The sequence below is a fragment of the Lissotriton helveticus genome, chromosome 3_2 (genome assembly GCF_964261635.1).
Source record: "Lissotriton helveticus chromosome 3_2, aLisHel1.1, whole genome shotgun sequence".
Taxonomy (NCBI): Eukaryota; Metazoa; Chordata; class Amphibia; order Caudata; family Salamandridae; genus Lissotriton; species Lissotriton helveticus.
This window is the reverse complement of record NC_136062.1, coordinates 170,146,973-170,172,604: the sequence shown is the minus strand read 5'-3', so window position 1 is coordinate 170,172,604 and position 25,632 is coordinate 170,146,973. Positions and strand designations below refer to the sequence as shown.

At 40.5% G+C, this 25,632-nt stretch overlaps 1 protein-coding gene across 1 annotated transcript in view; it reads right to left on the bottom strand.

The window, feature by feature from the left end:
* The window catches only part of LOC144826534 (dual oxidase 2-like), a 193,696-nt gene that overhangs the window by 95,121 nt on the left and 72,943 nt on the right, over positions 1-25,632 (bottom strand). Inside the window, exons 4-10 of the mRNA XM_078684965.1 lie at positions 19,319-19,483; positions 14,941-15,128; positions 14,626-14,827; positions 10,801-10,967; positions 9,826-9,886; positions 7,418-7,514; positions 1,106-1,196 (exon numbers count right to left, since the gene is read on the bottom strand). Of these exons, the coding sequence (XP_078541091.1) occupies positions 1,106-1,196; positions 7,418-7,514; positions 9,826-9,886; positions 10,801-10,967; positions 14,626-14,827; positions 14,941-15,128; positions 19,319-19,483 (971 nt within the window). The remainder of the gene's footprint in view (positions 1-1,105; positions 1,197-7,417; positions 7,515-9,825; positions 9,887-10,800; positions 10,968-14,625; positions 14,828-14,940; positions 15,129-19,318; positions 19,484-25,632) is intronic.

The window sequence follows — 25,632 nt, the reverse complement described above, 5'->3', positions numbered from 1 at the left end:
CTCGCCTTCCGACTTGCAAAGGGAACTATATTAGTTAAAAAGACATTTCTAACTTGTAATGCGTCTTATGTACACTGCGCCTTGTGGTTGCAAATTTGGGACATTCACAAATTACGTCATTACAATCATAAAAAGGCATAGTACATTGTGCTCAATTATGCCAATGCCATGCTCATGTTCACTCGCCATGTGGAGGAAAAACATGATTTTCATAGATTTCTGCCACGAAAGGTTTCACAGGATAAATATTTGTGATAATCTCCTTGATAACTTAACTTTACAATATAAGGACAATACTGGGATGTGACCTGTGACCTCTCCTCGGTAAGAATCCTCTCGCTAATGCAATGCAACTGAATACTGTTCTATTACTGTCCTTCACGTGGCCAACAGTAAACTGTGCTAAGGATGACGTCTCCAATTCCTCTTTCCAGTGTTTTTTTCAATGCAGAATAATACATTACAGCTACATGACTTTGTACCGTCGTGGTTAAGTTATATCGAGGTCACTCCAAAGATCCTTTATTTGGCCTTTGCTGTCCCTCATGGCCCTTTCAAATGATCTGTGCTTATTCATAGCATCAATGGAAGCTTGCACTTGCCCACATTAGACTTTCAGATAGACAAACCATTATTAGTGGCGCTCGGGTATTGCTAACTTTGGGATGTCATCGTTAAGACTACTGCAATTTTAGTAAACTTTATAAGGTTGAGGAAGTTTTTAAAAAACAATAGAGGGCGAAAATTCCAGCACAAAGTACATTATTTAGAAAGACATTTCAGAACATCTACTTTTTTGAAGAAGAACTCGCCTGAAAAAAGTGTGGGGAAAATTCCAAAGAAAATATTTTGCGAGACAAGTCGTCAGTAGACACAGTTTTGTGAAGGTGACAAACTCTGCAGCTTCTTGAAGTTGCAAAGTTTGTTAACTTCTAGGCACTTTATGCACAAAATTAAAAATGTCCACATACCCAGGTGTTTTGCATATAACACTGGACTACGAAAAAAGGTTATTTTTGTTTTCTGGAAAATGTGAGTGCAGGTTTTAGGTTTATATAGTAACAGCGTTATGTTTCTTTGTGTCAGTGTGACAGAGTTGCCTTACCTCCCTGCTCCAGAAGTTGTTGCACACCCTCATGGCTTTGGATTGGCTGCCATCTAGGTTAGTGATGTTTCGAAATTTGCACTCGGTGTTTCTGAAATAAATGTAAGGAATACAAATAAATGTCCATTCAAAAAACTTTCATTGAGTTTTAGAATTCTACCTAGTGAGACTCAAGCCCTCCCTATCGTGACAGTGTCCTGGGTTGGACGGCATGGTAAGACCATAACATGGCAGGACAGCCAGGCACTGCAGAGCTGGGGATTGGAGAGGCAAGATTGAGCTCAAAGAGGAAGCACTGCGACGTACACTCATCGCCAACTCTGGGCTGGGACTAAGACCTTCTCAAGAGCAGGTACAGTGTACTTCTTTCCTATAGATCTGTGACGCTCAGCGCTGCGAAAACTTTGTAAACCCACGAGTGATCAAGGAGTTATAATCCATCAGTTATTGAATTTGGCTTCAATGGTGAATGCCATTTATTGGATTTCACAAAACTTTCCCCTATGTGGTAGCACCAATATTTGTAAAGAGTTTGATAAAAAAAGTTTCACATTTTACATGGGACTAGAGTGAACACAGAGTGGAATATATACATTTCATGTATTTAATGTTTGCCTTTCGAGGACCCTGAGGCAGCTTCTGGTTACTGGTTAGAGCACACGTATGTCTGTGGCCAGGCACACAAGTGGTGTACACCGAAAATACCAGCACTGCGTACAGTCATGGACATAGAAGACATGACCATTCTTTAGCAACTTCAGGTCCTGTATGGCACACATGAAAGAGTGAATACAGTGTAAGAGAACAAATACAATACCCTGAAAAAACTCTGTAGAGGTAGTACATTCTAAAAACAGAATGAAGCTATAAATGTTTAATACCAACTTCACCATCTCCAGGAGCAGAACACTCAGAAACAGCATTAGAGGAGCAGTGGTGCTCAGAGTTGCTCAGATGGGCCAGTGCTGGTAGGACACAATCAGATCGATGGTTCTATATAGGTGCAGTGAGTGGAGAATTCTGGGACTGCGCAAGAGTTTAGAGATGGAGTGGGTGGCGTACATCCTCTTAATGTGTAATACTGCAGTTCTAAGTTAGTTACCCCAACATATCAGAACTATGAAATTAAGAGGTGAAATCCAGTGAGGACACTAATATTTGCACTGTGCTGATACATTTGACACAACCATGGGCACATGATATTTGGAAATAATTAAATCCGCCACCTACCATATATCTGGGAGGCAAGAGTTCAATGAGAAACAAAATAAATATTTACACATATTTTAGGACAGATTATCCAATAGATGCCAGCAGGAGAGCGAGTACGCTCAATTCACTGTTACAGATATATGTATATATATGTAACAGTGAATTGAGTAAGTGGACTAGCTCTCCTGCTGGCATCTCTTGGATAATATATATATATATTCCGTTCTGGTTTATTATTATATTACTGGGAGTGATATATAATTATTGGCACGGTTCACTTCTTAAACTAGGCGCAATATTCAGTTTTTCTCTGCAGTCCAAAAGTAAAAACTTGATACTATTTTTCAAATCATTTCCTGAAAAGCATACAAGACTAGTGTTTCTCAATTTAGAAACATTTGCAAGACAATCTAATGAATAAATTAGAGCCATTTAAAAGCACAGTTGCAAATTAGGTAGCTCCAGTGTATGATAGAACAGCCATTTGGTCCTCTAGGCTTGTTGACTCCCTCATGGAGGAAGAACGGGATCTTTTTCCCTGCATAAGGACATAGTCCAGATCACACTGCAGTTTTGTGTACACTGTACGTCATACCTAATGGCCTCAGACAGTGTGGCATGAGACTTTGAAGCTCAGTAGAGTGAGGGAATCGTTTTTCATTTCCCTTGGGTATGCCAGGAGGTTAAGCACACCATCATTACATGCACTGCGACAGCCTCTAGTGAACCTACCTGCTGTTCCGGTTTCTCTGCAAATGTGACTTGGTGTCTTGCCACAAAGGAGAAACACATTTTGAGTTGCACAAGTAGATGGCGAGGTGCGACAGAGATGTCAGTGGTTCTGGCTCACAAGTCCAAACAAGTCACTTGCTGCTCTTGGTTAAGATCACTTTTTTTCAAGTCTACTTAATGGAGTGTAAGTTCAAGGATCTCCAAGCAACGCTGTGAGCGCAATGTGCAAATGTTTAACATATTCAGTCTATGGTACTACATTCCGAGCTATACTACCTTTGATCTTGAGAGGAGAGGTCCATGCCAAGTGCTGGCCACATTTCCCCATCACAAGCCCTCGGAATAATATTTGGTTATGACATGCAAAGGCTATTGAGAAGAAATAGAAGCCTCCTTCCACTGACTCATGCTTCTATAGTGCTAAGAAGAATGGAGCAGTTACAGGAATTATGCCTCACCTCATGATTAGCAGGACATGGTGCGTGTCTAGACATGTTATAGTTGGACCCGAGATTTTTTGCAGATACTTTCAAATTCAGCATCTCTTAAAAGGACAAATGTTGGCTGGTGGGGATGGGTTGAAGAAAAAAGCACACTCGACCCCACCTAGCCCTAACGACAAATAGCCTGTGGCACCTATTTCTCCCAAAGCTCGAAAGTATTCATGGACTTCATCAGGAGATGTTGTGCTGTGCATGATTCATTATATTTACAATTTACAATGTATGAGTAACTTGGCCACTGGATTCAAGATAGCCTGACTGATGAGGATTATGAATCCGAAACCGGTCCCAGGAAGCTTGTTTCCGGTCCAGGGAAGACATGGCTTGGCAGTTCGGGCTGGACTGTTCCCATGAGGCACAGGGTCAGACTGATTTGCATATGGCCATGTCTGAACTGGGGTGGCTGAGTGGGCTAAAGAATGTTGATGGATTAAACCCAGATCAGTTGACTGGGGGTGAGTGTTTGATTTGCTCAAACGCTCCGTCCATCATCCCCTTTTGTATCGCTGAGTAACGTTTACTACAACTATTACCAGCGGCAGGCATGGCCCATTTGGCACTATCATTGAGATCAGGCCTGTAACAACCCATTTTTCTGAGTCTGATTTTTAGCAACCCTTTGGTTGGCCCTGGAAGAGGTACCAATTCTCGGGCTCACGTGGTCTTTGGGCACCTGTGGGGCACACTTGTTTGGGGTGTGAGTGGCATTGACATGGGGCTGTGGGACATTAGAGGAAGGACACAGCTTCATGAGGAGAGCTGAGCTATCACTCAGAGTGATTGTGAGAGGGTGACTGCAGTCTCTTCGGCCTGCCAGAACAAGGCAAAGGAGTGTGGAGCAGGCCTTCGCCTAGTGACCACCACGGAAGAGAAGGAATGCACAACAGAGACCTGTAGCAGAAGGTGCCGGTTGAAGCCAAGGAATGTGGAGCAGTCATAATAGCAGCGAGTGATTAAGGAGGAGGGAGTAGGGAAAGCACGTGGAGTTGGCAATAACACGGTGTGCAGAAGAAAGGCAGGCATGGTGTAGCTAGGAGCTCCATGCGGCAGGAGGAGTGGGCCTGTGAAGGGAGGTGGACAGCGAAAGCTGCCTGCCGCAGGGAGCTGGACTAGACATTTATAGAGCTGGGCGAGCTTGAAGGGAGACCCCCTGAGGAGGAAGAGCTCAAGATTGTGAGATGTCTGCTGGAAGAAAACCCACACGAAACAAGAAACAACACCAAATATCAGAATGAGTGGGGCCGCAGCAGCAGGAGGTGGACGGTGAAATGTATGGAGCTGGAAGGAAGAGCTCTAGAGGGGGAGGTTGGGAGTGTGAGATGCCTGCAGTAAGGAAACAAGGAACAACACAAAATACCCGAACGATTGGGGGCAGCAGCATGGAAAGTGGAGGGAGCCAAAAAGAAATATGAAGGTTTATGAAGGAGAGTACAGAGGTAAGGCAAAATGTTCTTATAGCCTCACAATCTAACCGGTGCTGAAGTTTTAATATTCATGTGTATTTATTTATTTATAGCATTCATTAAGCGTGCAATTACCAAACAGGGAATCTTGGTAAAATTGCTAAATAATAAGATTAACAAGGCCACACCCTGAAAGGCGCGTCTTCAGTCTTAAAAAATTACAGATTTTTACTCACTAAACGAACATGGATGGCAAGATGTGTCAGTTCTTACTGGTTTGATATGAAAAGGAACGACCAGCTTGGCGAACTTGCCAAACCTTTACAACTGGCAGAATGAAGCAATTTGCTTTGCGATGCATACAGCAGCCGGGTCTGGTGGCTTAGTGGATAATACATTCACTGTACGGGCCTGTATTCAACCTCTTTGTCACAGGTACAAATCACTGCGGGCCCACTCTGCCTTTCATCCTTCTGAGGTTGATCAAATGAGTACCATTGAGTTGGGTAACAATAAATGTCTGTTATTCATTGCAAGATACCCTTCGCAGTGAATGTGTGCTTTACACATACATGTGTGAGGTTACGCACTCGTAAATGGGTGAGGGCTCAAAGATGCTGACTTTCGAACTAGGGAAGCAGATTCGAGTCCCGGTGTCCGCTCAACGTTCTGTTATTCTGGGCAAATCACTTACTCTTCATGAGCCTCAAAATAAATCTGATCATGTGTAATTAACTGATGGTCAAGCAAAGCTCTCTAACACCCTTGGGCCTAGCTCGTGCTATATAAAACTGCCCAAAAATACAATATGGTTGGTAGAACTGAAAGAGTATCATTGGAAGGCCAGAACCAGAGTTTTTTTAACAACAAGCGTGGCACTGCTTTGGACAAGCTGAAGGTGATAGATATGGTCATTTGGTAGTCCAAGCAATAAGCAGTGGGGCATATTTACAAACCCCTATCGCCATCACTTTTCTTGACGTTGCAGTGACGTTAGGAGCTTCGCCTTATTCACAAGGTGGCGTTAAGCCACTTAATGTGGCTTAACGTTGCCTTGTGAATAAGGCACCCTTTCACGCTATACTTAGCGTGAAAGGGGCGGACAGTGGATGTTGTGGTCAGCATTCCACCTCAACACCCATTGATTTTGACGCAGCCCCATAGTTAGCTGGAATATGGGCCTGCCAAAATTAAGACCTGAAGACCTGGCCTAACCCTGGTGCAACGAGGAGAAATGTTTAATTTCTCCTCGGTTTTGCCGTTTCCATGTGTGCTGCATTCAGCACACATAGAAACAGCAAAATGCCATTGATTGTTTATGTGCGGGAAGGTGTCCCTTCCTGTACATAAAGAATAATTTTTTTCAAATGACGTTTAGCAACTTCTATGTGTGCTGCATAAAGCAGCACACATAGAAGTTTCAAAATGCCTTTTCAGTTGGTTTATGTGCAGGAAGGAGCACCTTCCGGTTTATAAACAAGCATTCCCCTCAACGCAGGTACCCTTGCACCGCTAGTTAGCTAAATTAGCGCCAGCGTAGGGGGCAACGCAAGGCTGCACTGTATCCTTGCAAATACGGTGCAGCCCTGCATTTCAGGAGTGGCAGAGCTCTGTGTTAAGCCAAGGAGGCTAACACTTCCTTCTAAATAAGCCCCTGAGTGTGTTGGAACCTATAGTCAGAGTGCAAAGTGTTGTTGGCTAGACTGGCAAGCCATCTAACACCTAGGCTGCCTGCAATAAGCAAGTCAATTAGTGAGTGAAAATCTTGCAAGAACGATAAGGGTAACAATGCATAATGCCTCTAAGAGGTGGGCAGGAACAGAGGAAAGTGAGGAACTAGAGCACTAGAAGCTAGACTGCAGGGAAAGCCCGAGAACACAACAGGTGAAAGATGCATACACAAATAAGGTAAATACAGAAATGGTTGGGTAGACCATGGAGAAAATAACTTGAGGGACGAGGAGAAACACATGAGAGGAGAGTTCCAGGGCATGCTGCCTGCAGAACAGGGTCACTAGCAGACAAACTGCAAGAAGGGAGCAGCAGCCACTGTAGGAATTGAGGAATGGTGGACCATCGTTGCAAGTTGCCTTGCAGAAGAAATATTAGGTGATGTGAGTTCACAACTATAAACTACACAAAGAAGCATAATAATGAAGTCCCATATTCACGTGGGGAGTAGGCTTTTTGGCTGTGCGGGGTGGATAGAACCTGCCGCAGCAACAAAAAGATGGGCGGGATGAATCAAACATTCACCCCCAGTCAAGAGATCTGGGTTAAATCCATCGTTCGTTTGCTCACTACACTGCAGCACAGCTTGACCCTCTATGAATTTGTAGGAGGGGTAAGTTTAGAAGTGTTCAGTGCCCACCCTGTCCTGTCTTTAACACCCTTTGCTTGTGATATTGTCCTTCTAACTGAAGGATCATGGGTTTGGGAGGGGGCATCTCATTTTCCATTACCTCATGTAGACTCCTGGGGGCACCAGGGTGGCAGTGTACTCCAAGGCGGCAGTCAGAAACTCTGGAGAGATGCTTGGGTCGACGTACTGTCGGTAGCCTGAAAGAGAAATCACGCGCACATCATTTCAAGTAAATGAGATGGGTCTTTACAAGGACCTGGCAAGATCAGCTGTGACGGCATCTTGACTCCAGGAACCACCAAACCTGTTGCAGAAAACGATTCATAAGGGGAGGTTCCAACCTAAAGGAAATCCCATTTATTGATCAGTGACGTGTCAAAAGTTGTGAAACAATATTTGTGCAAATTAAGATTTGTGGCAATTTACTTTATTTAGGGAAGTGTTGAAGAAATAACACATCTGCTGCATTTAATTAGATACAACAGATAGCAATGGCATATTACTGATTTGTTTGCTTTGAAAACCTGCTGGCCAGTTAGAGAATATTTTGCAGTTTCCACAAAGATGCCTGTTGATTTCATATACTTTAGCTCTTCCCAGATACTTGAGGAATATTGTTCACACCAATACAAATCTTCACAAATTCAACTGCCTACTTGCTACAAATGTATAGGCAGCAAACCAGAATGAACGTCACTCCTGCACCAGTGCCCACCCGTTGAGCACTCATTAAAAACTTTTGACCCAGTTGATAAGGGGAGAGGAAGAGGTATTGAATCTCATTTAACCACACAATGACATCACAAGAAATGACTTTGAACCTATAAAATCATAGAAATTGAATAAAAACAACTCTCCAAATTGCCCGCATCAGTATGCCTCTGGCCATCCTTTGTGTGTTCCTGTCAGAAAGCTTGGCAGAGCCTGGTCTTTGGTGCAAGGGACACAGCAAGTAACATACCTTAAAGCTAATAGAATCAAGCGCATGCAGATTACTGGACAAACCACAGAGGTTGAAATCGGAACCATTGGCTTCTCTTACACTTGAGAAACGAACGTGTCAATGCCGCCAGAATGATAAGAAGAAAGCGAATCTCAATACAACCCCCTCCATTTCCTCAGAGAGCTGTGGGGACTTGTGGGAGTGTGGACCAAAGGAGGAGGTTGGTGGCATTCATGGGCTTCTCAGGCACAGGTCTAGTCAGTCTTTCTGCCCCGGGTCGTTGGCCTCATGCTCACTTTTACAGAGACCGGTCCTAGCTGTACATGGGTACTGCTCTTCCAGTAAGGAGCCTGACTGTGTTTGGAATTGTGAGGAGCCTAGACACACGGCAAAGACACTTGTTAATACACCGCTGGGGGCACAGTGACCTGTACTCTGTCCTGATTTACTTGGACTTATACCCTTCACTATTCTAAAAACCCAATATCCTTCATATTCTTGATTGCTTGAGTGCTGCTCATTGACGGCATCCTGATAATGACTATTTAAGTGTCTATGAATCGAAATATCGACATTTAAATCTAGCAGACTAGGTATTTTCCTTCACTACCAGAACCTGTTCTGTATACTTTCATTTTGCAACTACTGCTGTGTTTATAAACTTTATGGGCGTCAGAGGCTTGGATTATTTTGGCTCTGACTACTTTATGCACTGTTTAATTATTCTCTCCATATTGGTGTATGTCGATAAATGTTCTCGCACTGATCTCCCTTTCACTTCATTGGCATTCATTCCATTGGTAAATAAGTTACCTGCATTCTGAATATTTTGTTTGAATGAGTTCGTAGTGGTCCATTGTTTTCTATGCTGTTCTAATCTGGCCAGTAATCTCCTGGCAAGGGTGAGAACATGAAACTAAAGACAATAGAGTTCAGAATGTAAAACATGTAAAATTAGCACGTCAGCACAACCGAATTTAAAAGACTGGTTGGTGCCTTGTGAAGTACAGTAAAAGCAGAGAACGCCCCGATAAAGCCAGAGGGCAGAAAGCATAGGATACAGCTGCAGTAAAGCAAAGAGAAGAAAGAGTAGGAAAAACCTGGTAGATCTAAAGAGCAGAAAGAGCAGGAAAAGCAGCAGTAAAGCCAAAGAGCTGAAGGAGTAGGAAAAGCCTGAGTAAAACTAAAGAGCAGGAATAATAGGAGGAAGCTGTAGTAAAGCCAACGAGGAGAGGGAGTAGGAAAAGCCTGAGTAAAACTAAAGAGCAGAAAGAATAGAGGAAAGCTGCAGTAAGGCCGAAGAGTAGAGGAAACCGGGGTAAGGCCGAAGGCTGAGGAAGGCCTCTAGGTGGTAGAGAGTGAGATTGACAAGCTGGTCTTTTTATGTTACGTCTGTGTGACTTGGAAGACCATTTTTTTTTTATTTGCCAGTCAGTAGTTATTTAACTGTGGCTGAGGATGATCCTGGTTATAGTGGTGGCACTGACAAGACCCTTTGATGTCAGAAAGACGGCTACGTATCGAATCCCATGCCCACATACCACAGATATTTGCTTTGCCCTTACCTGAATATACAGTCACATTCCTGGATAGGAAGACAGGCAGCCAATCATAAAACACAATTTTCTAAGAAAAAAAACGGTAAAATAAACCTGAGTCAAAAATACAGTGATGCAATTAGAGGCGTTCTTGCAACAACGACTTCATTACCCATGAAGCTTTCTTTCCATCATTTCTATATAGTTTGACAAATAAATACCAATTGCTAGTTCACAAGCCACCAGTGTGCATTAGACTATGTGGATTAAAAAAATATCAGATTCTAAAGGGGCCATGAGCATTTTTCAAAAGTTGACTGATGTGAAAAAAAGTCCAGGGAACTTCTCCAATGAATATTTCACAGTTGCATGATAAGCACTTATGTACGTACACATGTGGCTACACAGCAAAAAATACGTCATGTTTAAAAGAGCGGCTTCAGAGCTTATGCAAGTGTACATCCAAAGTATACATTATATATTGCTGTGCTGTTCTGAAGACATGCTTTGCTTGATCTTTTAAAGTCTAAATAAAAGTAATGAAGATCTGAGGGTCTCTTGAATGCCACAGAAACCATTTTAAAGTGCTAGAGGGTCTACAGAATATTGTAAGGGGTCCATGCATTTAATATAGAGAGTGCAAAAGATAGTAATTTCCCATGCAAATATACACAGATTGCATTAGAAATGTCTACAAACCCAGTCCATAGACTTAACCCATATGGACATTTAACATGTGTGCACTGCCAGTCTACCAGAGAAAATGTGGGCGGTGTACTCAATCTTCTCCCTGTGTTCCTAACGCCAACCTAGGCTCATTGGAGTGGAGGCATATTTGTTTATACCCAGCCATGGATTGGTGTTTGTTATTGCTGAGCTCTCAGACAGCAGTCTCGTCTCTCTGATTGCATTAATCTGTGGCCAAATCTACAGCCCATATTTAAGTCTTCTAGTGATTGATATCTCCAGTTCTTAAGCAAGGTTTGGCACTTCTCCTGGTACCTGATAGGTGGCAATCACCCACTTGCGGGCATGCTGGAATAAATCCTCGTCGCTCCATGATGGGTTCTCCTTTTCAAACTTTTCTGCCAAGTGATTGTGGTAGCGGAACCAGACGATGCTCATAGCCTGGATAAAGGGGTTTTCATTGGCCCTCGCGTTTCCAAAGTCTGCAAGAGATACCGATATCATATGGTTTAACACCCCTGCAATCCTGTCTCAATACAGATATTTCACTTCATTATGTATATTCAGTATTGGCTTAATTCTTTATACAGTGAATAATTGTTAAAAAACTGTTAAAGATGCTCAACAATATTAATGCACATTATAATATTTAGAAATGATAGAACTTAGGAGTTGAGCTGGGAAAAGCAGTAAAGTGTTATCTCCTTAACTTCATAAAGTAAGGATGTTTCGTTTTATACAACATATAGCAAGTTATCAGTTACAAGCGGGAATGGGGGAGAAAGACTCACTAAAAAGCTACTTTTCTCAAAAGAACTCCCAATATTGTCTATATATATATTTTTTTGTTGCTGAAAGCTTTTCTCAAACAGTGAGGGCTCAAGCCTTCCATTTGCCCCAACTCTGAGGTCGGTGTTCAAACCTTTATCAACCCATACCTGAGAGTCCAACAAAAATATAGAATTAAAGACATTACCCGATGTCCAAGGATGACGGCTTGAAAAAGTCAACCCTCTTCATTCGTACACATTTGATCCATGTTGCTTACACCCTCATGATAACAAGCAACTAAACTCAGCCTTACTGATCTCTCTGACACTCCCATGTTTTCTGCTGGAGCCCCAGCCCACTAATCCTGGGTCACACCTGATGATGTCCTATAAACCTGGAACTGAAGGTAATCTCTGCTCTAGAGTTTCAGGCTTCCACTTCCACCTGCTTGGGAAATCCATTGATGAACAACAAGTGGTTCACAAATACTTTTCAATCGAAATGTTAAGGAAACGTGCTGGAACGTCAAAGAAATCAATCTAAATTGCTATTCTCTCATATGGCCTGTCATGTGCACTTCCTAGTACTAAAAACCAGCATGTGCTAGAGGAAAAATGAATCGTTTCAAACATTCATATAACAAGTGGAAAATTTGGCTAGAGGATTTATTTTCTAGAATTGTAAAGAAAGGTGGCCCTTGGCCCAACACCATGCTTCTCAGGGGACTAGAACATGTCTTTGTTGCACTCTTCTGTACTTTACGAGCAAAAAACAGTCTTCCTAAAATTAGGTGTCACCACCACCAGCCTCGGATCACTAGAGTCTGGCCTGCCAGCATCTGCCTTTTCACCTTCTTTCTAAGTTGACAGCTGTCAACGAGGCTGGCATTAGATCTTCTCCCTACCAAAGGATGCCTTCAGTACAAATGTTCATAATTTCTGTTTCACTTCACAAACAACAATCATTACCAAGTTAATCAATTCCTCCTTCTCCAAAGTGGTTGCACCTCAAAGTTCTCAAACATGCCATCATCTCACTAATCCTAACTTAACAACCCCACTGCCCCCAAAAATAATTCTAATGGCGTAGCAGTCGCTGACGTACTTTGTGTTACACAGACTCTAGCAACAGATTTTACACCCAGCTGTGGCACTAAGACAATGCTACTAGATATAGGAAAATACCTAATCCTTCCCTGTAACAAGGTAATGATTAAGCCTATCAGATCTGTCAAGGTCCTCTCAACTATCAGGTGCTCCTTAACAGATTGGCACGATTGTCAAGATTCTGCAGAACAGTGATGTCTTTGTTTGCCTCTTTCCTACCACATTGTACCTACCAAATCAAATTGAAACATTTCCTCTCCCGACGCTTCAAAACATCACCTATGGCATCTCTCAAGCCTCAGCCATGTCTCCTCTGCTATTCAGTTTGTACATGGCCCCACTCGCTAGTATTCTCAATGCCTACAAAGTTGGCTATCGCAAATATAAGGATGACACTCAGTCCCCTCTCAAGCTACAAGATGAGACTGAGAACCTTGAAATGTGTGGCACTGCACAGGCTCATTAATGGATGTAGAAAATTGGCTCTGCTTCAATTGTGACAAAACTGAAATCCTATTCTTTGGGTCCATCAACCCAACATCCAGCTCTTTGATTTGGCTCAAGTCCTTGGACATTCCCTTATGCCCGCAGAAAAAGTCTGCAACCTGTGTGTAGTGATAAATTGTGGCCTTTTGTTCAATTAAACAATAAACAGTGTCCAATCAAGCACCCCATTATTTGCATCTGCTTCACCGCCTTCTAAATCTTCTCTATTTGTCTTAGAAAATGGCAGTAATCAGCACTGTGGTTATGTCACACTTGACTACTGCCGGAATCTCAATACCAGTTTCCCAATTCAATAACTCAAGAAGTCCAGAAGCATACAGAACATCTCCTGTGTGTACTGAAATAACAGGACCACACTACACATGCAATGAAATATCCACTTTACCACTTGTGAAAGAATAACTCAATTCTAAAACCATCTCTCTTGCACACAACGTGCTGCATGGCTGCGCATGAGTCTCCATTGTAATATGGGTGTCTTGTATCTTTCAATCTGAACTTTAAGGTAGGTAAACCGACATCCACTGTCCATATGGTTTACAGATACAAGACATTTGGTGGCAATCCCTCCACATAGGTTTCATCACTTTGAAACTCACTCCCTTTACAGCGGAGACGAGAATCTGCCTTTCTTAAAATTGAGTGGCCCTTAAAACCACATCACTTCTAGCAGGAGTGTGGTGGCCTATGTAGCACCCTATCTGCTGCTAGGCCAGCCAGACAACCAAGACTAGTTACTGCCCTCCCTCTTAGTCTACACTTTGAGGACTCTCTTCCAAGGCTTCAACACCAGTACTTCAGCTTTTATGAAGGGGAGTTCTTGAAAATTGACCTAACTCACTGATCAATCTAGCTCATTCCTCCACGTCCAGCGGCACTTGTATTTGGTCATTCATGTATGCCTGCCCTCACGTGCACCACGGCTATCACAAGGTAGTAAGCAGCATTTTATGAGGACCCACAAAATAATAAAGTGAAATCACTAAATTAGTACATTTTGTCTCTTCCATTAGAGCAGTGGGACTCTCCTAAAACGTGGGGTTTGCCATTCTCTTCACAGGTTACAAATCATAAACAGAAGGAAGAGCTTACTCTGTTGAACATTCTCTGACCTGCTGTACTGTCAAGGAATTGTGTGCAATAGATTGTTTGGATATCCCATGCCAAATATTTTTTTATCTAGACATGAATGCCAGGTGGTCATCGTCAGCCGTCCTGGCATGCAGCCAATAGCACTTTGGATCCTGGTACTAGCTGTCACAGCATGTAAGTGATGTTGGCTAAAAAAATAAGCTATCGATGAGGTTGGCCTATCTGAGTCAAAGCCAGTTTACAGCTGTGCATTAAGTTACAATCTGGGTGACTAGACCACCTGACAAGACCTCATTCATGCAAAATATATAGGAGGCAACTTCCTGTCTCTCTGCCCATCTGGAAAATCAGAATGATGTAATGCAGCCATTTATCTGCTAGAGAGTTTTCTCTTCTTTAGGAAGAAGAGGTTTTTATGTCTTATTTCAAATGTTAGGTACCTTTGATTGCATAAGCATCGTTTCTACCATTAACAGAGCTGGTAATGTACCTGAATAGGCTAATGCTCTTGCTCAGAGATCTATTTCCAATCTTGAGATTTGAAATGATTCATCTTAACTCAGCCTCTAACTCAATACATATAAAATAAATCTTAAAGTAAACTGAGAATTCACCACTTAAGCTAAAATGGCAGTTGTCAAATAGCGTTAGAGACTCCATTTACCATAAAGGCCCTTGGCGCCGCGCTGTCCAGTGGAAGGATCGGGGGCCTTCCACATGAGGAGGCTTCCATGAGTTTCCTTTGGAAGTAATGGGTTGGGTCCAGATTCCAGCTTCCCCCCAACGAAGTTTCTCAAAGCGTCGCTCCAGGAGTGGGAGCATCCATAAATTGAGCTTCCATCGATCCAGGCCGTGACAGCATTAACCTTCAGACAAGAAGAATGTAGTGGTGTAAACTGACAGATATGGGAACTTTTGCGGGGCATATTTCTCATGATGCTGGTGTATTGCTTTCAAATGTTCCACATTATTCTCTCACCTGGGTTCTTGGGTTGTTGGTGTTTCTCCCTGTTTCTGGAGACCATTGACTTCTCTGCAGTGGCAGAACCACATGCCCAGTGCTCTTTGGATCGAATACCGGGTCTCCGGCAGGGATACGAATATTGAGGAACTCTGCTGGACAGCCCACATGGTCTGCTCCAAGAATCTCGGAGAATACATGGTAACCTGCAGAATGACCAGGGGAGAAAAAAAATATGTAACTTCACCGTGTGAATGGCGTTTTAGCAGGGATTATTTGGAACTCATGTTGTCATATTTCCCAATGGAACTCTTGGTTTCAGACAAATGTATTGGGTTATAGGCAAGAAGAGGGGTAATAAGTGTAGGGTTATTAGAAGATGAAGATGGCTAGCAAAGGGTAGACGCAAACTTTGGTGATCCTCATTGCGTAATCCATCCACAACACTGCAGCACCTCTCACTGCATTGATACACATTAGTGGCATACGCAAAACAACATGCAACCCATTTATTCCAGGGAACCCTTGCCGGTAAGCCCTCATAGTGCACTTTTCAGCCATCATGGGTTGCCCAAAGGCGACTAATGCTAACTAAATATTGAACAATCTACGAATAAATTTAATTCAACTCAGTCACACCAGTGCTCTTCCGATAACACTGTACATTCTTTTCGTTTTGTATGTATTACTTTATTCCAAACTGTATGTTGACTCATACAGAGGAAACTATTTAACTAGGTACACCCTAAATTGATATGTTTGGTTACTTAGCTTGGTGTCAGTTACATATAACTATATGTGGTTTAAGGAATCAGATGAGCTACGAAAATTTGACCGTTAACACTTGTTTGTTTTGAATTGAAACAACATCATTCTTTGCTGGAGATCTGACCCTTCTGCTAGAAATGAGCGACACGTAGAGGTACTTGCATCCAGGTGTTCTCTCCATCTTTATTGATCACTGTAGGTAGTGCTCATTTTGAGCCGGTGTTTTCCGGTAACGAGCACCAACACTTAGTCATCAACACTGACGCTTTACATGAGCACCAGTTAAGGACACATTAATGTATGGGAGATTAAGTGATTTGCCCAGAATCGCAGGATGTTGAGCCGACTATGAGACTGAAATCTGGTTCCCCAGTTCTGAAGCGGGCAGCTCGGGCTGTTATGCCACATTCTTCCCCCAATTTCATGGTTAGTAGTTGGTTCTGTTTTAGGCGGCGCTAACAGGAGAAATGGGCAGGTGCAAGCTGCCTCCTGACAAGAGCCCCGGCACTTATGTTTTTTTTAACGAATTAACCTCTACCGCGCTACTGCGTTTTCCCGCTGTGCGCTGGAATTTCAAAAATGCGCTGTTTATGACAAAGCCAGCTCGTCATCCGCGTAGCGCAGGTAACGCCCATGACGAGCTGGCTTTGTCATCAGCGCTGAAGGGGTTAACCACTGACTATAAGTACATTACAGCCATGTTTCATCAAGGAATGAGTGCCCCAAAAACAGACCCCGTGAACGCCTGTACCAGGTCTAGGTTTACTCACTAGCGGAATGGACCTAGGGCCAGATTCATCAAGCGAAATGCGCTCGCAAAAGGGCCAGATTCTGAGAATCTGGGCCTTTGCGAGTGCAATTTTTGCATTTGGGATTCATCATCCCAAATGCAAAAATCGCTAATAAAGAATTCGCTAATATGCGAGGATTAGCATTTAAGGAATCTCTATTAGAGATTCCTTAAATACTATTCATGAAACATTTAAAAATTGCGAATTCACAATTTAGGACCGCTATTTACCACGAAGTCAAACCTCGTGGTAAATAGCGAAAACTTAGAAAAATGACTTTTTAATGCATTTTTCTAAGTTGCATGTTACACACACACATGTCCTTTGGACATGTGTGTGCACAACATCAGTGTGAATTCACATTTCAGGGGTGCTACAGGGTGTCCTTTGGACACCCATGCACCCTTGAAATCGCATCCTTATTTGCGATTAGCAAATTGCTACTCGCAAATAAGGAATAACTCCCCATTCATTCCTGTAGGCCTGTAGGCCCATAGGAATGCATGGGGAGTTATTCCTTATTTGCGATTAGCAATTTGCTAATCGCAAATAAGGAACATGTAGGAATCGCAATATTTTTTGCAATTCCTACATGAATCCCGTTTTGCAAGTCCTTAATAGCGATTCCTTATGAATCGCTATTAAAGACTCGCAAAACGGGTTTTTGATGAATCTGGCAGCTAATCTCTACAGTAATGAAGGGCCATAATTTCTTGCAATTTTTGGACCTGCTTATTTTGAATTCCTTTGGTCTTACTTATGATTTTTTATTGTTTTTTTACCATCCTGCACCCACTATTCACCCCCAGGTCCCGCATTTAGTTTTTCCTATGTCTTTTCTATACAGTGTGTGATAGCAGTGTGAGCAAAGGGGCAACAATGTGAGCAGAGAGGTTGCCCCTCTGAAGGCTCCAGCCCACGCATATGAAATTTAAAAGTATCAGTGAAGATTCCAATAATTCTCCTGCACATTTATATCAAATCAGAATATTAAATTTTTTATTAACAACGTGCTACAACTGTTACATACCCAGTTGCCTCGATAAGATTCGATTCTATATGTAGCTCTCCAATTTGAAGCACTTTCTAATATTCACATACATGAGCTCAATGATTTCCCATCATCTGGATACGTTTCGGTCACATTTGGTCTCATCGTAGATCAGACTTCCAGAAAGAATTAGGGCGGGTCTGAAGCACTCAATCTCACCTGCCTGGAAGCCACAGAGGCAGGCACCTGTCCATCTCATGCTCTCCAGGAATATTTAATCAAGAACATCTGCCTCGCCATCTTTTTAGGTGGGACAAGTACAACACTTCCTATTCATGGCTGTAAAGCTTAATTTCAGAGTGTTGTCTTCTTGTACCAGTGTCTCTGGATCCTAAAAGGCCAGAGCCCTCAGGGAAGATCTTGTGAAAAACCATGAAAAGCCCTGATCCAAATGCAAGAATGTGAAAATGCCCAGGGCAAATGTAGCAACAAGTTCTCCTTGTCAAGAGGAAGCCTCTAGTGCACTTTCACTGCCGACTGAAAGTTTCAGGATTTAGGTAGAGCTTTATTATGCTTGCTTTATTTTGAGATGTGTCCTGCATGGGTTTCTATGCACTTTCTAAACTGTTCCCTATAAATATTTAATTTTGGATCTAGCCATTGGACTGTAACTTCTTGTGTGTCTACATTAGGACATTACAGATTTATTAATCGTATTGTTCCGCTGCTCAAATCAATGAACCATGTATAAATCTCGTTCAATGTCAACATGGATTGGAGCACTGGTGAATCTCTGCAACCTTAATGCTGAACAGTCAGAGAGATTACTCTTATGGGGTGTAGCCATGATCTAAGAATCATAATAACCATCTCTTGTCCTTTACATCATTCAACAGCAACTCAAACTGGTGCATAAGAAACGGCTTGCCGAGAACTAGATACTCCACTATTGCACCGCAAGCTAGTAAGAACTACCGCAGCATGTCAAACTCATGAGAAAACGATTCCAGCTGCCACTCATGAACTTTGTCAGCTGCCACTCATGAACAAGGTGGATCAATATATGAGAAACATCTAGAATTGATCATAATATCCATCTATGACCAAGCTTCTCAAAGAGAACTAACATAAAAACCAAGTGCAAACTCTGCCACAGACCATTTACGCAGATAGTTCAAAGGCAGAAAATAAATCTCATGCCAACCATGGGTGTTCCTACGCGCCGGTATCCCTGCACAGCAGAGAGGGGGCACAATCCATGAGGGGGACTCATTCAGCTCAAAGCCAATGAATATTTGTGATTTGGAGTTTGAAAATGTGGCTCTTTCCCTAATGAAGACCCCCTGCGACGTGTCTCTGCTCTGGTAGGTTGATGCCTTTTTTTCTGCAAGCGCCTTGAGACCTCTTTTGGTGATAAGTGCGCTATATAAAAGCATTTGACATTGACATTGACATTGACATATGGTAGAATCAGTGGCCACATTCTAAATGGGGCCCATCATTCTGCATTAAGCTACTGATGTTGACCTCTCAGTACCTGGTTAATATCAATGCCTGAACAGCAGAGGCAATGAATGTACCAACCACCACAATCCCAACCATGGCTTACAACCATCTAAATGTGTCTTTCAAAAATGATGAGAATGGAAGGATTTCACCTAAAAATAAAAACAGGCCCATTATTCTTTTCAAAGTACCACAAAGTAGAAATCAGGACTACAATAAAAAGTTTGCAAAGTTTACAAAGTTTGCTATTCGAATGTTCCTGCTAGCTGTTGGGTTTCATATACTACTGATATTTTGCACTAACAATGTATTAGAGAGAAAAGGTTTTCACTAGTCTTACCAAAGAAAACTCCCAGCACTGTTTGGTTTTGATCTGAAGGTAATCCGGAGATCCCTTTGGCCACCGCATTGCTGAGCTCCCGCGGGTTTGGTACCAGTGGTTCCTGCAGAGCTTGACAGACCCCATCAGCATAGTGTGCAGGCAACAAACGCAAAAACGGGGAGCCTGAGGATACATAAGAAACTGGCTTATGAGTGTGCACCAGATATATGCTGGGTGGAAAATGAAAGTGTGTGTGTGTATTCTCTTTTTTCTCAACCCAGGCCCTCACTGCCAGTCAATAAGCCAACGGGTCCCTCCCTGCTTTTGGGCATAATAAATGTGGCACACACTGAAAGGTTGGCAGAAAGACCATGCTGCGATAGATATACTCAAACATGTTGTCCTACTGTCTCCACATATACTCCCAAGCAGGAAAAAACTCTCAACATATCTTTCTATTATCTCTACTTTAGCGATCTAGAATCAGGAAGACTCTTGCTGTGAAATGGGGTATTTACATCATTGCCCAGACACGATATTCAATTAGTCAAGTGAAAAATCAGAAAATCTCGTAGTTTATGTAGTATTCTTCTTATGTCTATTACATGTCCATCCATGGAACATGGAATGTTGAAGTGAGGAATATTCCTGAGAGATCAGTAGCTGCCAGGTAGCTGATGGTTAGGGTGTTATTAATAAACCTACTTGAACCTACAATATACTTCTGCTGTTATTTACAACTTTACATTGGCGACGAGGACGGGATACAGAGAAGTGAAGGAAGAAAAACACCTTAACATCAAGCTAAGTAATTAGATGTTAGTTAGGCTAATTTCGTGACTTTTTGAAATTAATGCGAAGGAAATTTAAAATTGGACCAGCGAAAGGAGTTGAAATTGTACTGCATGTTAAATCTTTAATTAATGCTGTTTGAGCTTCCCCAGCGGCTGTAGATTTAAATGGGAGATAGTTAATCTCCCCAGCGGCAGTTGGTCTCATGGAGGAAGCCTAGTAAAGATTTAACCAAGCCGGAGATAAATTGGTTGAGGCGAAATTTAAACTCATTCTTTCCCCAGCGGCAGTGGTACTAAATTTTGGGAAGTTATCGGTGAAATGTGGTTTATGATGAAACAGTTTAAAACTTCCCCTGCGGCAGATTGAATTTCCCTGGGAAAGAAAAGAATTGAAAGTGCAGAAAAACGTGAGAAATACGTGTGAAATTAATAATGTGAAAAGCGTTTAAAGTGAAAAAAACGTTCTCTGGAGTTACCGTTATCTCCTGGCTGGTAGTCAGACAAAATATTGAAATAAAAATATCGATATACAATAATATCGATGTTTTAATATCGATGGTATAGACTATCGATGTGCCATAATATCGACAGACAGAATATCGAGATTAAGGTATGTATGTTAGTAATATCGAAATTTTGTTGTTTAGTGTTATGTATTTTATTTTGTTGTTTATATGTTTGCTAAATATGTTTAGAAATGTATGTTTGAAAATTAGTAATTTTGTTAACATTTTGCGTTTTAGTATTAGAGCGGGTTGTGGGTTTATAGGGGAATAGGGTGGGAAGTAATTCAATAATAATTAATTAATTAATATATGTTTGTAAATATTTTTTATTAATAATTAATTGGTAATTAATTAATATTAATTAGTTAATTAATTAATATATGTTTGTAAATATTTTTAAATAATAATTAATTGGTAATTAATTAATATTAATTAGTTAATTAATATAAATTTGTACATATTTTTATTTAATAATTAATTGGTAAATAATTAATATTAATTAGTTAATTAATTAATATAATTTTGTACATATTTTTAATTAATAATTAATTGGTAATTAATTATTATTAATTAGTTAATTATATTAATTAGATAAATTTTTTAATATATATAAAAAAAATATTGTTAATTAATTATTTAGGAAACATTAATATTAATTAGTAAATTAAATTAATTATAGCTAATGTGCTAATATATTTACTTTATTGTTATTGTTAATTAATAATTAATTGGTAATTAAATAATGTTAATTAATTTTGGGTAAAGGAGTATTTTTAGGGTTCAGGGTCAGTTTTCAGTTCTTGGGTAAAGGGGTATTTTTGGGGTTCAGGGTCAGTTTTCAGTTCTTGGGTAAAGGGGTATTTTTAGGGTTCAGGGTCAGTTTTCAGTTTTTGGGTAAAGGGGTATTTTTAGGGTTCAGGGTCAGTTTTCAGTTCTTGGGTAAAGGGGTATTTTGGGGGTTCAGGGTCAGTTTTCAGTTTTTGGGTAAAGGGGTATTTTTAGGGTTCAGGGTCAGTTTTCAGTTTTTGGGTAAAGGGGTATTTTTAGGGTTCAGGGTCAGTTTTCAGTTTTTGGGTAAAGGGGTATTTTTAGGGTTCAGGGTCAGTTTTCAGTTCTTGGGTAAAGGGGTATTTTTAGGGTTCAGGGTCAGTTTTCAGTTTTTGGGTAAAGGGGTATTTTTAGGGTTCAGGGTCAGTTTTGGGTTTTTGGGGTACAGGGGTATTTTTAGGGTTCAGGGTCAGTTTGGGGTTTTTGGGGAACAGGCGTAAAGGGTAAAAATAAAATAAATTTAAATTTAATTTAAATCAATTAAATGAAATTAAAAAAAATAAAATTACATTAAATTATTACATTTTTAATTTATTTTAAATGTATATGTATTACTTTTAATGTTTTAATTATGTTTTAATGGTTTTATTAATATTTGTTAAATTATATGTATTTTAACATTATTTTTACATTATTATTAATACATTTAAAAAAACGATATTTTTAATTTCGATATTTTTGTACTACGATATTATTTTTTCGATATTTTTGTACTTACCTTTATGAAGATAGGATCCCGATATTATTGTCCTCGATATTTTTGTTGCGATATTTTTGTATTGCGATATTTTTGTGGTCGATATTATGTCATACATTCCTCCTGGCTTATAGCGGAAAGTCGGCGAGACGAGCTCTTTCTTGTTCCGTGTTGTGTAAGGAATGATGACGTCTTGGAACGTGTAGCGTGAGCTGGTGAAGAGCACGCATGCGTCATCAAGTAAACTCGAGCGGCGGCTTCACTATGCGCATGGAAGGAACGGCTCGTTTCAGCTAGCCTTATCTTTTCGTTTATTTACAGCCTTTGTTTACCGGTCCCAGTGTCTGCTTAAAGTGTTTCATCGTTTAAGACAGACCAGAGGGAAAATTATATCGGTAACACGAAGAAAAGGAAAATTTAAAGTGTTTTTTAAAATTATTTTATTAACTTGAAAATTGATTTATCTATAATGTTGGTTACTGTCTTAACAAACAATATTTAGTTAAAAAAAAAAAGATTTTTAAATTGTTACAGGTCTGTTAGGTAGTGAAGTTATAACAGAATTTTGAGCTATAATTTGTGAAATAACATTTAATAGGAAAATGCAAAACGTGACAACCCCACCGTTTTTTTTGAGTGATCCTGGAGAACCGAGGGTAAAGTGGAGCAAATGGAAAAACAAATGTGCGCATTATGCAAGAGTTTGTGGCGCAAATTTAAGTGCGGAAAGAAAATATTCACTTTTAATGCATTGTCTTGGTGGGGAGGGGCAAGAAGTTTTGGAAAATCTGCCTGCTTTGTCACATCAAGAACAGAGGGGTTTAGATGAATATGAAGTTTGTTTGTTGCAACTTGACAAACATTATTTACCTCGTGTAAGTACCATTATGGAGAGGTATCATTTTGGGAGAAGAGAACAAGGTAAAGAGGAGTCAGTTGAGGAATTTTTAACTGCTTTGAGAAAACTATCGTCTACTTGCAAGTTTGGTCCTGCCAATGAGGAACGTTTAAGAGATCAGCTTGTATTGAAGTGTAGGGAGGATAAAATTAGAGAGGAATTGTGGCTCAAAGATGAACCTCCTCTTGAGGAAGTTGTAAGTATAGCTAAGAGGGTTGAACACATGATTAAATGTGTTGATGAATTAAAACATGACAAAGGTAAGAGTGAGGAGAAAATAGAAAAGCTAGAAGTAAAGGAGGATGTTTCTCAGGTAAAGGAGGTGAAAGAAAGTAAAGTATTAGTGAATGAAAAAAGTAAAGAAGAGGGTACATTGTCAGGTGTAACTTGTTATAGATGTGGAAAGCCTGGTCATAAGGCAAACTCAAAATGTTGTCCAGCTATGAGTTTTGTATGTCATGGGTGTGGGAAGAAAGGTCATTTTGTAAAATTTTGCAAAAGTAAGGAAAAGAAGATAATTAACAAGGAAATTAAAGAGATCATATGTCAAGTGAAGGACAAAGAAGAAAAGGACTATCCTACTGGGACGGTGAAAATTGAAGGGATTGACCTTGAGATGAAATTTGACTCATGTGCAAGAATAACTATTGTATCTAAAGAATTTTATGAGAAATGTTTAAAGATGAAAACTAAACTGTTAAAGATGGATGTAAGTGCAGGTGGTTATGGTGGTGCTCCTATAAGCATGATGGGTTATTTCAATGTTTGCATTGAATTCAAAGAAAGAATTATTGTTGGAAAGATCTATGTATCCAAGGTTGGTGATTGCTTAATTGGTTGGCCACATCAACGTCTGTTAGGGGTTATACTTAATCCCAATTCTAATCCGCAGATTCAAATTCAGGAGATTGTGTCAAAGAATAATTCTTTTTTTGAGGAATTTCCTAAACTATTTCAAAGTGATTTGGGCTGTCTAAAAGGTTATAAACATGGTATAAAGTTAAAGAAAAATGCTGTTCCTGTGGTTGCAAAAGTAAGGAGGATTCCTATAGCAATTCAGGAAAAAGTGGAACAGGAATTTAAAAAATTGCAAGATCAAGATATAATCACTCCTGTGGAGGCAACTGAATGGTTGGCCCCTATTGTTGTCGCTAACAAACCCAATGGCGATATAAGATTATGTTGTGATCTAAGATCTCTCAATAAGGAGGTTGTTGTAGACAAGTTTCCTTTGCCAAACATTGATGAATTATTATCGTCTTTAGGTGATGCGAGAGTATTTACAACGCTTGATCTCACACAAGCATATCATCAAATTGAATTGACAAAGGATTCACAAGACCTTACTGCATTTATCACTCCTATGGGTGCTTTCAAATATAAGAGAATGCCGTTCGGTCTTGTGTCTGCTGCGTCGGTTTTTCAACGTGTCATGTCATCCATTTTGAAAGGTATAAAGAATGTAAAATGTTATCAGGATGATTTGTTGGTATATGGTGTGAATCAAGAAGTACATGATAGGATTTTGAGGTCTGTTCTTAAAAGATTAGAAAATGCGGGACTGACGTTAAAATTTGAGAAATTTAAATTTTCTGTCTCTGAGGTGAATTATCTAGGCCATTGTATTTCAGCCCTTGGTATTTCACCTAAGAAAGATTTGGTGGATACCATTGTAAATCTGGTGTCACCAAAGAATATGGAAGAGGTTGTTTCTTTTCTTGGTATGGTAGAATATTATGGAAAATTTATCAAGAATCTAGCTAGTAAATCTAGTGCTTTAAGAGATCTTTTGGGTAAAAACAAGGAATTTAAGTGGTCAGAAGTTTGTCAAAGTGAGTTTGAGGACATCAAGAAAGATTTGGTTACTGCTCCCGATCTACAAGCATTTGTTCCGTTTGAAGAGACTTATGTTATCACCGATGCTAGTTGTAAAGGATTGGGTGCAATTTTGAAGCAAAGGAGGAATGGAGAAGAGAAGCTTATTGCCTGTGCTTCTAGGAGTTTGAGAGGTGCAGAACTTAACTATTCGGTCATCGAGAAAGAGGCTTTGGCCATATTTTGGGCGTTGAGGAAGTTTAGGAATTTTTTGTGGGGTCAGGAATTTAAGGTATGTACTGATCATAAACCGTTGAGGGAGATTTTTATGGTGAAGGGTTTGGATAATGTCTCATCTAGGATCAGAAAATGGGTGATTGGTTTACAGGAGTTCAGTTTTGGAATAGATTATATTCCAGGTGTGGAAAATGTTTCTGCAGATTGTCTTTCACGTCTTGTAAGTGACTCACCAGAAGTGGTTTATGAGGAAGTTGACTGTGAAAGTGAAGTAAATGTTTGCGAAATTACCTCAGGTGTCATACTTGAAGAGGAATGGTTGGAGGAGTGTAGCAAGGATTGTGAAGTGAGTGATGTTATTTCTTTTGTTACAGGCAACTCTGATTTTGGAAAAGATTTATCAAAGGTGTGGCATTTGATAAAGAATGAGTTGTCGGTGGAGAATGGTATTCTTCTTAGGGGTACAAAGTTGATTCCACCGAGCTCGTTAAGGAAAAGATTGATGGAAGAGGCACATCAAGGTCATTTGGGAATTGTAAAGACAAAGGAAAGAATTC